Source organism: Cupressus sempervirens, chromosome 9, assembly GCF_028749045.1.
Source record: "Cupressus sempervirens isolate cs-2001-9-10 chromosome 9, ASM2874904v1, whole genome shotgun sequence".
Lineage (NCBI taxonomy): Eukaryota > Viridiplantae > Streptophyta > Pinopsida > Cupressales > Cupressaceae > Cupressus > Cupressus sempervirens.
Window position 1 is genome coordinate 70499632 of NC_143126.1, and position 13664 is coordinate 70513295.

At 34.0% G+C, this 13664-nt stretch overlaps 1 protein-coding gene across 1 annotated transcript; it reads left to right on the forward strand.

The window, feature by feature from the left end:
- Positions 1-6386: 6386 nt before the first annotated feature.
- Positions 6387-11054, forward strand: LOC149537663 (beta-xylosidase/alpha-L-arabinofuranosidase 1-like). Its single transcript, XM_089799001.1, has 8 exons — positions 6387-6431; positions 7396-7830; positions 7967-8254; positions 8547-8716; positions 8863-8960; positions 9100-9438; positions 9638-10051; positions 10178-11054. The coding sequence occupies exons 2-8, from the start codon at positions 7402-7404 to the stop codon at positions 10825-10827; spliced, it is 2388 nt and encodes a 795-aa protein (XP_089655127.1). The 5' UTR covers positions 6387-6431; positions 7396-7401; the 3' UTR covers positions 10828-11054.
- Positions 11055-13664: the final 2610 nt, after the last annotated feature.

Consider the following 13664-nt stretch of genomic DNA (forward strand, 5'->3'; position numbering starts at 1 on the left):
TTCTTCCAGTTCATTGATCCAATCGATCAACTCATCTGGTTTTAGACTTCCTAAAAATACACCCACTTCAATTGTAGGTCTTTTCCCAAACTTAGTAATGGCCCTAAAAAGCCTTTCCTCTGCATGATTCAGAACTTCCCCATCAAATTCCCCTTCTGGTCCCATTTCATTGTCTTCGTTGTCAACTTCACTTTCATCACCTGCGGCCATAGTTGCTCCTCTATGGAGCTCCTCCTGCAATGCTTGTACCTGCCTTTGGAGGGCTCTAACCTCCTCAGGATTAATAGCTCTGGCCCTTCCACCATGCTCTCTTCATGGAGGAATCTTCTTAACTCAAACTCACAACCACATAGTCCTAGTGCAAACTGCCTCACAGTCGGTGCTCTGTCTACACACTCAGGAAAACCAGCTCTGATACCACTTGATGGGGACACAACCCAAGAACACAATGGACACAACAAAAAAGGGGAATTGTATTAACTGAAAAATAAGCTAGTACATTCAGTACAAAGAAAATAAACTTTGAAACATGCCCTAAGGGCTTACAATAGCATAAATGTGGAGATAATTTCTCCTTTCAGTACCTCCTCTCAAACTCCATTTTGAACTGCCTTTTACAATGCCAGGAATCTCCTTAAATAGACCCCAGAGGGTTAAGGACTAGGAATACATTCTAGAAAGTGCTAGTAGGCATCCACTATCCAAATAGAAGGTTCCAAAAGCTGTGTTAGAAGTCGACGCAAATTTAGAAGAATCCAGAAACGGTAACCGAACTTTCGAGAGGCATAACTTTTGAACCGTAGCTCCGATTGACGAACCGTTTACATTTTTGAAAAGCTCTCAAAGCGCTCTATAGCCCTATGGACCAGCTTTGGTCGTCCCCCATTTTTTAGCCCTTTTCAAGGTCATTTAATGCCCCTAACCTGACTTTGAAGCATTCTTAGGAGGTCTCCAAAACCTGAAAAACTGCAATAACTTTCAAACCGTGGGGCCTTTTGACCTGATTCTTTTTCTGGAATGCTCTAAATTACAATTACATTCATCTAGCCAATTTACACCTCCTAGTTCACCAAAATGATGGCTCAATTACATACTCCTATTTTTTCGGGATTTACTAGCACACTGATAGTGGAACTGTGAGAGTTGGAACCTTTATTTGACCCAAATGGGTGTCCAAAAATGAAAACACATGAAACAAAAACTAAGTCTAAGTACATTTTTTTGGGTGACACAGGATTGCCCTTATACCTCTAGATTCTCCTGCATCAACATGGCTTCATCTAAGGAAGAACTTGCATCCTTGGAGTTGTGTACTATGCCTTCTATTTTGATCAGTGATGACACTCCTATTGAGGGGTGTGGGAGAGGGTCTCTTGATGTGGGGGATGGCACATTTAATGGTGTTCTTTGTGTACCCTCATTATCAACTAATCTCCTATCGGTATACCAGATCACTCACATAGGTTCAGGCAAATGGGTTGAGTTCACTTTGATTCAATGGAGATATGTGAGTTGCACAATGATTCTATAGTTGTAGTTGGGAGAGCAGATCATCAGTCATGACTCTATATATTTTCTCACTTTGTTCCTGATCCTCCTTCGACTGTTTTTCTCACTCACTCTAATGATGTGAGTAAATTATGGCATGAGCAATTTGGCCATCATAACTTCCACTACTTGCATCAGCTTAACTAGAAGAGCATGGTCACAGGGTTGCCTTCTACTTTGACATTGGAGTCACTTGGAATACATGACAGATTTTTTGATGAGTCAAATTCACCTTAGTAGTCTTTTACCCCCACTTCCGATGTAGAGAGTGATTCAGAGGACTCACCTCCTTCCTCTCCTAGTCATCATTCATAGGTTGATGATTCTCCTATAGATTCTCCATCTTCTAGTCCACTTTGGGCTAGAAAAACTTGGCAGTCTACAGGTGATTGGGTTAGGGATCCATCAGACACCAGGTAGACTTTTTTGCAATTCTAGGATGCTACACATATCTTTATTACTATTGCCTCATATCCACCTTATTTTCATGAGGTTTCTAGTATTCTTGAGTGGGATACAATTATGTAGGAAGAGTATAGTTCCTTGTAGAGGAACCACACTTGAGATCTTATCCTTCTTCCTAAGGGAAGAAAACTTGTTCAATGTAAGTGGATCTATCAAACAAAATTTGCAAGCTTTGTTGGGGGTGCAGGATGCTTCATCTTTTGGGGGAGCCTCTTCCTCTCACTTGGAGTCCTAATTTTTTTTGGTAAGTCTCTTTTCTCTCTCTTTTGGGGGAATTTTATGTACATGGGTACCTCATCAAGTTTGACTTGTCAAGACCCATTTCTAAATCCACCTAAGCTTCGCTTATGGGGGAGTGTTAGTGTAGTTTTTTAATTTCCTAGTGGGTTATTTATTTTTCCCTATATTGCTAGTTTTTTCCTACACTTTTAATAATCTTGCTTAGGTTAATAAAGCATGTATTATTTAGAAAATGGTTGTGAGGTGTCACCTTCCTACATATGAGCATCCATTATCTATCTTAGGAAGATACTTTGCTATCTTTAGTCCGATAGATGGTTGCTCCTCATTGGTCAGTGTTGCCACCTCCTCCCTCTTCCTAGTCTATATAAGCATGCTACCTGGCTTGTATTTGTAATCGATTTCATTTGCATCCTCTTAATGCCAATTTTGCTTCCAGCATTTGAATTACTCTCTTGGAGACTAACTCTATATTGTTGTTTTGATTTTATCAGTTGCATTTATAGTTTAGATATCTATTCCTTGCACTAGTTTTCTGGGTTATCAATCTTTTCAGATTCTAACAGTTGTTCCCCACTAACAAGATCAAATATAGTTTTCCAAGGTGATAAAATTGCATATGTAGATACATCACTTGAATGCCATGCATGAATCACATTTCCAACCTTGAAACTATCTTAGAAGTAATGGCAAAGCAAATGTAGATGCAATACATGACAAATTGCACAACTTGTAGTCTTTATATATATACAAAGAGATCCTTTTATGGTGCTTATTACATATTAGCTACAACAAAAAAATTAATCTAGGTACATACATATTCCAAAATCTAAATAATTAAAAAATAAAACTCACTCAACTCATGCTAAGTGACTTAGCTCAAGATCTCGCACAAAAATAATGTAGACCAAGAAAAATGGGTAGAGTTAGCAAGAAATTTTAGAAAAACATATCATAGTAGAAATTTTTAGAAAGAAACAAGTCATAATCTAGTTAAATTGATCTATTTGCTAATTAGTTGGGTTGATTACAAATTCCTATAGGAATTTCATCAAATTAGGTATAATAAAATGAGCAATAAGTTATTCCCAGCTAGTAGGATCAAATATAATTTTTCAAGGTGATAAAATTGCATATATAGATGTATGTATGTCTATATCTATGTGTATATATATGTATGTATACATGTATGAATGTATGTATGTATAACTATATGTATGTATATACATATATATACATATATACATACACACACATATGTGTGTGTCTATGTATGTATGTATATTTATAAAGAGATCTTGTGGATTGTAGAGATCAATGGAGATCTAGGATTTAGTTGTCGTGTTCTTGTACTCACTACATTTCATTTTCGTGTCTTTGTGATCTTTGCATCTGATTGTCATGCCCTTGTGATCTTTGTATATGTATGTATGTATGTATGAATGAATGTATATACATATGTATATGTATATATATGTATGTATGTATATAAACAGAGAAATCTTGGCACAACAGAAAAATAATAAAGCTCACTTAATAGGTATCATGGCCACATATGCAATGGAAATGCCTATTAATAAGTAGATTCCTCTTTTTCTCTCTCATTTTTAATGTGTTTATTTCACTCAAACTATTTTTTTTTAGGGGTAACTTTCTAAAATGGGATTCATTTTATGTAGGAGGCAATGAGGACATTCTTGGATGTACCTATGTGATGAATTTCTCATGAGCAATGAACATACACTTCTCATGAAATTAGCACAAGGTGATGAGGACATTCTAAGTACTTTAAACATTGATCTGATGACATTCCAAGTAATTTACCATTCTTATACACATATGGATGTTCAGGTAATCAACCTTGCATTAAATAAAAGGAATATGTTTCTCCTGGCTTTGGCTTTTTGTCTGGTCTCTGTTTTTCTGGTTGGCTCTCTGGCCTTTTTAGTGGGCAGTTGTTTCGGGCTGGGCCTTTGGGCTTATTTTCAGCTGTAAGGATTATGTTTTGGCTGGGCATTTTTTCGCTTATTTTCAGCCTTTCTTTTTGTTAAACTTATGGGTTTCAGGACCCCTTAAAACCTGTTTACCTTATCAAAAACTTTTAAACATAACTATATATAACATATATAGATTAACTTTATATTAGTTGTAAACTAAAACACAAAGGTTGCTCCAAGGGATTATAGTATTGTAATAATAGAAAACTATTTGATTCACTTTGGAAATGAGCTATATTAGGTGAGTAAATCTCACTAGTGGTTAGAGGAATACAGCTACATTAATACAATTAGAAACCAAAACTACATATTCATTAGAGTGAGTAGTTCTAAGGACTTGATCCGGTAGATATGGGTATGTAGGCATCCTAGTAGGCAAAGTATGCCTCTAGTGTGCAAATGCCTTGAACATAGTTAGGTAGTACTTAACTATTTAAAGACAATATATATTAACTCATGAGGATCAATCCCTTGAAGAATCCTTTGCCACAATGACATTACCTCTAAACCATGCAAAGGATGTTAAAGTGGTTCTCATCCTTGAAACACTCTTATAAGAAATGGAAAAGAAAATGTAGATACAATACATATATTACTATTATTTATGTTTATGTATGTGTGTGTATGTATGTATGTATATACATATATATGTGTATGTGTATATGTGTATATACATAAAGAGATATTGGCATAATATAAAAATTGATCCAACTCCATACATATTCCAAAATTCAAATAATAAAACATTCTTAAGTAGATATTTGTGAGCACTAGGTGTGTGAAGGCTCTATGCAAAAATATGTAGAAGCAAAAAGGATCATGAACATTTTTGATGACATGTTTACCAAGAGCAACACAAGTTCTAATAGAATATATAGTCCACTGATATAACTGAGAGGCAGGGGGTGAATCTCTTATACAACTATTATCACTTTTATCAACATTAATAATCCATAGCCATGCGATCAACATAAACATAAAATATAGCAATAAACTCATGCATAATAAAACTAGATATGTTAACTGGGGAAACCCTTGATCATAGGGAAAACCCCGGTGGGGATGGTACCCACAAGATGATGTACTAATATAAATGCATGCTACACAAGGTAGGTTTATTGATCTTTCTGAGCTAAGATGCATAGAAACCTTCTCCTACAACCACATTTATGTTGTCTGCGTCACTTTCTCAATATCATTTTCTACATTTCACAGCATAACACTGCAGGATTGTCAAAATAATCCGATTAACGTCTTTAGCAAAGAATAAGTCTATGGAGTTTATTATTAATTAATTATTAATTTAATATTATTTTTATTATGATTAATAAATTTATTATTTTATTTTATTTTTAATATTATTAATCTATTATACTAATAGTATATTATATTTAATAATATTACTATATTAAATTATTTTACTAATTTCTTTCAATTGTTATATTAATAATAAATTTCATTACTAATTATTAATTATTAAATTTTATTTGAAAAAAATAACTCAAACAGATACACACACAACATTTATCCATAAGAAAATCTAGCGGCCTTGATCAAGCTTATGATCTTTTCAGATCAACACCATTGATGAGTGATTTTGTTGAGTTAAACAAAAAGTGTAATTGAGGAAGACAAATTTATAGATAAGCATTGAAGAGATGATTATGTAGTTTATTATTAATTGATTATTAATTTAATATTATTTTTTATTATGATTAATATATTTATTTTATTTATTTTTAATTATTAATCTATTATATTAATAATATATTATATTTAATAATATTACTATAAAAAATATTTCATATTATTTATTTTACTAATTTCTTTCACTTGTTATATTAATAATAAATTTTATTATTAATTATTAATTATTAAATTTTATTTGAGAAATAAATTACATATATATTTATATATGTTACGTTTATCCATAAGAAAATTTAGCGGCCTTGATCATCAGTGGTCATGGAGTTAAAAGCTTATGTCCATTGATGAGTGATTTTGTGGAGTGAAACAAGAAGTGTAACAAATTACAGATAGGCATTGAAGAGATGATTATGCAAATAGATTGTAGCTATCGTAGAAGGCTCTAATATATATAGATGATTAAAGTGGGTGACTCTACGCCATCCTCCAATCTTCTCTCTGCTTTTGCATTACTCGCAATTGTTTCCTGTGCTGGTACGTTGCAAATCATTAGTGTATTTGTGTAGTGTTAAAATTTGGTGCACTGTGCGTCATTGTTATGATTGTTTTGGGAAAAAATGCATATGAGAATTCTGATTGATTTTTTTTGGAAAGAATATGTGTGTGTTTTAATGGTGTATAAAGTGTTATTACTGTTAGTTTTTCCCCTGAAATCGACTGTTTGTGACAGTTAGTGGCTCAGATTTTAATACACAAAAGAAGTAGATCAGAGGATAGAAGACAGTAGACGGGTCAAGTTTAATTTAGGTAGTTCATTTGGATCATACAATGCAGAATATGTCTAAAGTTAAGAAGTCTATAATATAAAATGGTTATAGCTTATTACAGAGAAATCCTATATGTGATTGCAAATTTCTACCTGAGATTTCTCACTCTGCATCGTTGGATATCTAATGAAATGTGATATTGTAGATCTTTTTTTGTCGGCAGAGGCATTGTACAGGTGGTATGATGTTTCTTTTTAGCAAAGAACCAATAAATATTCCGGTGCAAAAAATTATACTGGACAATGCCAAAGTGTCAATTGCCTTGTAACTATTGTAGCTTATTAGAGCAATTTCCTAGATGTGAATTGCCATTTTGTACTTGGGATCTCCTACAATCTTATTCTATGCATCATTGGATATCTAGTGAGATTTGGTCTGTTAGATCATTTTTGTTTTAAATAAGGTGGAAGCTGTAGAGGCATTTTGCAGGTGGTAGGCTATACTCTGTTTTTTATGGCTGTAAAATGTCAATGGTGGTAAGTTTGATTTAATATAAATTAATGTGATGTTTCGCAGCTCACTGCTCTTTTTCTATGATGATCAGGCATATGGAAATTATTTTATTCTGAATTTTCAGTTCTAACTTTCACATTCTTAAGGATTACCAGATGAAGATAAAATTAAGAACAATGATGGTATTGATGTTTTCGGTTGATTGAAATATGGTGCAGAGAATCATGGCAGGCATTGGCATCATGGATTGGAAGTGTTGGGTATGTGCAATTGTTGCTGTAATTGCTGCCACAACTCTGAGATGTGAAGCTGCTGAAAGCTATGTATGTGATCCAGTGAAATTTGCCAAGATGGGGAAGGATATCACAAAATATACATTCTGTGATTCAACTTTGAGTTTCGAAGAGCGAGCAAAAGACTTGGTGAGTCGCATGACATTGTCAGAGAAAGTTGGACAGATGGGCAGCAGTTCAACTGGAGTGCCCAGGTTTGGACTACCCAATTATGAATGGTGGTCGGAGGCGTTGCACGGGGTTTCGAACTTGGGACCTGGCGTTGTATTCGACAAGATCGTCCCTAATGCCACTAGTTTTCCTCTCGTCATTCTCACTGCAGCTTCCTTCAATGAAACTCTCTGGAGAGCCATAGCAGAGGTAAATAGTTTTTTTTGGATAAAAAGTATGTGTTTTTTATTTAAGAATATATCAAACTACCTTAGCTTTCAGATTTTCAGGGAGGAGAGAAAAATTTGACAAAGTATAATATTTTTTCTTAACTTTGTATGCGTAGACTGTATCAACTGAGGCAAGGGGCATGCACAATTCGGGAAATGCAGGACTAACCTATTGGAGTCCTAATATAAATCTTCTGAGAGATCCTAGATGGGGTAGAGCCCAAGAAACTCCAGGAGAGGATCCCCTTGTAGTTAGCCGATATGGTGTCAATTATGTCAGAGGTTTGCAAGATACTGGCAATAGTTCCTCAAACATGCTTAAAGTTGCTGCCTGCTGTAAGCATTATACTGCTTATGATCTTGATGCTTGGAAAAATATTGACCGTTGGCATTTTGATGCGCAGGTAAGCCTAGTTGATTGAATATCTTACAATATTGTAGCTATAAATATGTAATTGTGTGAGAAAGACTCTGTTTATTTTACATCAAATTTTGTAGAAAATCCAAGATTGATTCAAAGTTTTTTAAATTTCAATCGTTTTGTTATATCAATCTCCATCTAGGTATTTATTCTGGGATTGAATTGCACTTATTAACGTTGGCATTATGATTTTGTCTTTGGACCTGCAAATCAACTTCATTAATAATAATGAATGCTATAATTACATCATTGTGAATGTGTGTTGGGAGATACAGGTGACCCAACAGGACATGATGGATACATTTCAACCACCATTTGAGGCGTGTGTAAAGCAGGGTGCTGCTAGTAGCGCCATGTGTTCCTTCAATAAGATCAATGGTATTCCTTCTTGTGCAGATCCCCAACTCTTGAAAAACACCATCAGGGGTGAATGGAAGCTCAATGGGTTAGTAAGATCAATGCTGAGCTGATTATGCATACAATAACCCAATTTTAATCAATCGTTATATTGGATTTAGAGCATAGATGTGATTGTTAATTTCTATGATAGTTCATAACTGACCTTGGGATTTTGCTATTGTAAATTCGTAGATATATTGCTGCGGACTGTGATTCTATACAAGTATTATTCGAGAAGCAACTATATGTTCAAACGCCTGAGGATGCAGTAGCATATGTGCTAAGATCAGGTAAATATAGCCACCACAACAAAACAAAAATAAATGAATAATTTTTCTGATAATCAGGAATATTGAACCCATTTCCTATGTATTTCATTATTCGGGGTGTTGGGGAGACTTATCAATCATGTTGTTTGTGATACTCCAGGGTTGGACTTAGATTGTGGTGGTTACTATACAAAATATTTAGTACCTGCAGTTGTGAAGGGAAAGGTGAAAGAATCAGATATAGACCGAGCTCTTGTATACACCTATACTACTTTAATGAGGCTAGGTTACTTTGATGGGAGTAAAGAATATGGACACTTTGGGGCTAAAGACTTGTGTACACCTGAGCATCAAGAGCTTGCAGTGGAAGCAGCTAGGGAAGGTATTGTGCTTCTTAAGAATGATGGATCATTGCCCTTCTCCACCTCCAACATAACAAGGTTGGCAGTTATTGGACCCAATGCAAATGCTACTATAGCTATGATAGGCAACTATGCAGGTAATTTATTGAACGTCACACACTAAGGTTTGATTTCTAAGTTGAAAGTATCAAATAGTCAATTAATTTTTTACTTAATATATGATGTTTAAGGATAGCCATAACCTATTACTCTGATCTAAAGTTATCAAACTATATTTAACAAAGTTTTAGATTCTAGTTACAATGATAATATAAAATCCTTAACTTGCATTTGTAGGTATTCCGTGCAAATACACATCCCCCATTGCTGGTTTGGAGAAATTTGTCAAGGTAGACTATAAGCCCGGTTGTTATGATATTGCTTGTGAAGAAACTAGCTTAATAGCTTCAGCAGTGAAGGCTTCAAGGAAAGCAGATGCTACTATATTGGTGGTGGGATACAATCTAACTTATGAAGCTGAAGCACATGATAGACAAGACCTTCTCTTACCTGGACATCAAGAGGAACTTGTGTCTCAAGTCGCAGCTGCTTCTAAGGGCCCTGTCATACTTGTTGTCATGACGGGTAGTGCTGTAGATGTTTCTTTTGCAGATAGCTCTGATAAAATTGCAGCAATCCTATGGGTGGGGTATCCTGGCCAAGGAGGAGGTAAAGCCATTGCTCAACTCATTTTCGGAACGCACAATCCAGGTAAAGTAGACCAAATGTTATAACTTCTTCAATCAAAGCCTATTGTCACTTGATCAAAAATGAACTTCTTCCATTCATAAAGCATATACATATTTACTTAAAATCATTTACACTCACTTTTTGCAGGGGGTCGTCTTCCAATGACATGGTATCCCAACGAGTATGTGGAAAAAGTGAACATGACGGACATGCACATGAGAGCCAATCCGGTAACAGAGTATCCAGGCCGAACTTACAGATTTTACACGGGAAGCACATTGTACCCATTTGGCTATGGGCTCAGTTACACCAGTTTTGAATATACCATAAAATCCCATTCTTCCCAACTTCTCAGATTGCAATTGCCTGAAAATCAGAAATGCTACACATTATTCCAATCTTTAGGCGAACCCATTTCAAGCTGCCCTTCAATTCGCTTAGAGGATGAGTCTTCTAAGCAATTATGCAAGGATTTGGAAATTGAGGTACAAGTTGAAGTGAAGAACAATGGAACCAAAGATGGTAGTGAAGTAGTATTGCTCTATGCCGTGCCTCCATCTGGATTGGGAGGAGCTCCTTTGAAACAACTAGTAGCATTCCAAAGGCTCTTTTTAACGGTGGGTAGCAGTGAAATTGTTACAATGAAGATCAATGTTTGTGACAGCTTGGGTCTAGTAGACAATGCAGGTTATAAGATATTGCCAGCAGGAACACAGACGTTGATCTTTGGAGATGATTCTACTGATTCTATTCCGTTTATCACCTCTTTCCTCTCTTCTTCTTCTAATGTTGTTTAATTCATTTCATTTTATTCGTCTTATTAGCTCTTTCCTGTTTAATTCTTTCAAATTTGTAGAGTTCATTCAATTTATGAACTGATCAGTAATAAAAACTCAAATAAACAGATCTGCGTAGTTCTGTTTAGCTTTTTACAGAATTACCAAATAAGCCATGAATTTATACGGACAGATCTGTTCAGCTTTTTTACAGAAATAAAAAATAAGCCATCGACTTTTTCTTTTTTTATCCTGTTCCTTGCAAATCTTTTTTGTTTTTGTATAGCAACTCTGGTGCACTGTGTCTTTTTTGTGATTGTTTTGGAATCGACTGCATACGAGAATTTTGACTGCATTTTTTTGTGAGAAGAACGACTGGAAGTTTTTTTTAATGGTATCATAAGATCAACAGTTGATGAGAGTTAGCGGCTCAAGTTTTAGTACACAGAAGAAGTGGATCAGGAAATAGAAGACATCAGAAGATTTAGTACATTATGATATAGTCCAGTCTTTGCAGGGGCGAGTTTAATATGGGCGTTTCATTTGAAATCATGATAATTAAAAATAAATAGGTAGTTCATTTAAAATTTAACTAATTAAAATAAGTTTAATAAAAAGATGTCTCTCAAAACACAACGTTTATACAGAATAAATGATAAAGGTTGTATTACAGAAATATTATGTTGGATTCTGCCAGAGTGTCAGTTGGCTTATAACTGGTTTTTAGCTAATCAAGCAAAATCTTAGATTGTCACTTTGGACTTGAGATCATATGATCAGATATATCATTTTGTTTTAAGTAAGGTGTGTTGTACAACATTTTGTGTAGAATTTCATAAATAATCCATAAAAGAAATTAAAGATCTTCTTAAAAAAGTAAAAAATGCAAATTAAAAATCAGAACTGTTGTACTATATGAATGAGTGATATATTCAAAGCTAAACATCATTTAGAAGAGTAAATTAAGGTGAGGCAGTATTAGTTAACTAGTCATTGAACTGGCCTAAATAACTAAAGTTCACCAAAGAAACAATAAATGATCCACAAAGTACGAGGAGGACAGTCATAGTTAACTAGCCATTTAGAAGAGTAAATTACAATGAGGGCAGTCTTAGTTAACTAGTCATTAAATTGGCTTAAATAACTAAAGTTCAAAAAAGAAACAATAGGTGATCCACAAATTACAGGGAGGACAGTCTTAGTTAACTTGCCATTAAACTAGCCTAATTAACTAAAGTTCACCAAAGAAACAATAGGTGATCCAAAAATTATGATGATGATAGTCTTAGTCAACTAGCCATTAAACTAGCCTAAATAAGCAAAGTTCACCAAAGACACAATAGGTGATCCACAAATTACAGAAGAAGCAAATGTATAACATGCATTTCACATAGTAAGTTGGAATTGATTGCCAAACAGTTTGCAAATGGTATGATGTACTATTTTCTAGTAGAATGGTATGATGTACTATTTTCTAGTTGTAGAGTCTCAATTAAGGTAAGTTTGGCTTAATTAGCATATATTAACTAATAGATGAATTCTATTGAAAAACATTAGAGTAATTTTAGGTGGGCTACCTGACTATCTAAACAAATTTGAAAGAGTAATTAAGGCTAAAAATTATTGAAGAACAAGGTTTGCTCTTTGAATTAATAATAGATAGCCAATAAAACTCCTTTGTCAATAGCTACACATTAAGTCCTTTGAAAGAATAGACATCAATTTATTGGTTGTCTTTGTTTCCTTTGAGAACCAATTATTGTTATATTTTTCTCAATCAATTTCATATAAGAATTAGAGTCCAAAGAGTGATGTTTTGCATCTCACTACTTTTTCTCAACGAAGTTTAAGCATATGAAAATTATTTTAAAAGACTAGACCTAAATTATTAAAAACAATGATGTTTTAAGTAGATGAATCCTATAATGGAGTTATGCTTAATTCAACTACTCACAATGCAACTGATATAGTGCAATTGTCAAAGGAAAATGAAGGATTTTTATATTGCAAACATACACTTAACTACCCAATATAGGCACAACTCAAATATGCACTCAAGGTTAAACTAATGGTACAAGTTAATTTCAAACTAACCATACAGTGTCGCTTACATCGACAAGATACAAATGTTACGAACCACAAATCCATCAAATATCTTTGCATTTCTCCATCAAAATCATTGAACTAAAACTAACATTGAAGAATAGAAACTATGCATACATTGAAAAAATACAAGAAATAAATAATAGCTTCAATGTTTCACTTGCATTAATTCCAGATGTCAATTAAAACAATTCATATTAATGAAATCTAATGCTACAAGAATTGTCTTGTCTTAATTACTCGCTACTTACTTTACCAAGGAGAAAAACACTACCTTTTATAGAGAAGACTTATAAAATCAATAGTGGAGATTAACTCAACACCAAGAGCATAGATTTTTCTTCAAGAAACATGAAGGTATTTAAAATAATATTTTCTACCTCTCCCACTAGAAGACAAAATAGTTGTACCTAACCCCACCATAATACAAAAAAGATATAACTACCAAGGTGCCAAGGAGAATAAGACAAAATAGTAGGTATAGAAAAATAAAATTTTGACTTTTCAATATTACATCTTTTTTAACTTTGAAAATTCCATGTTCTCCTTGAAATATGTCAATCACTATCTACCTGTTCTCCTTTTATATTTCCAAGAATTTTGAAATTATTCCTTGAACTTGTTTATGGATATATTTGCCTATGAGTGGAGTGTTGAGAAAACCCTTGTAGTTGTACTTTATTCTAACAAACTTCTAGCCTTTGTCAACCTGAATAATGTATTACAATAATATTATGTTGGATGTTGCCAAAGTG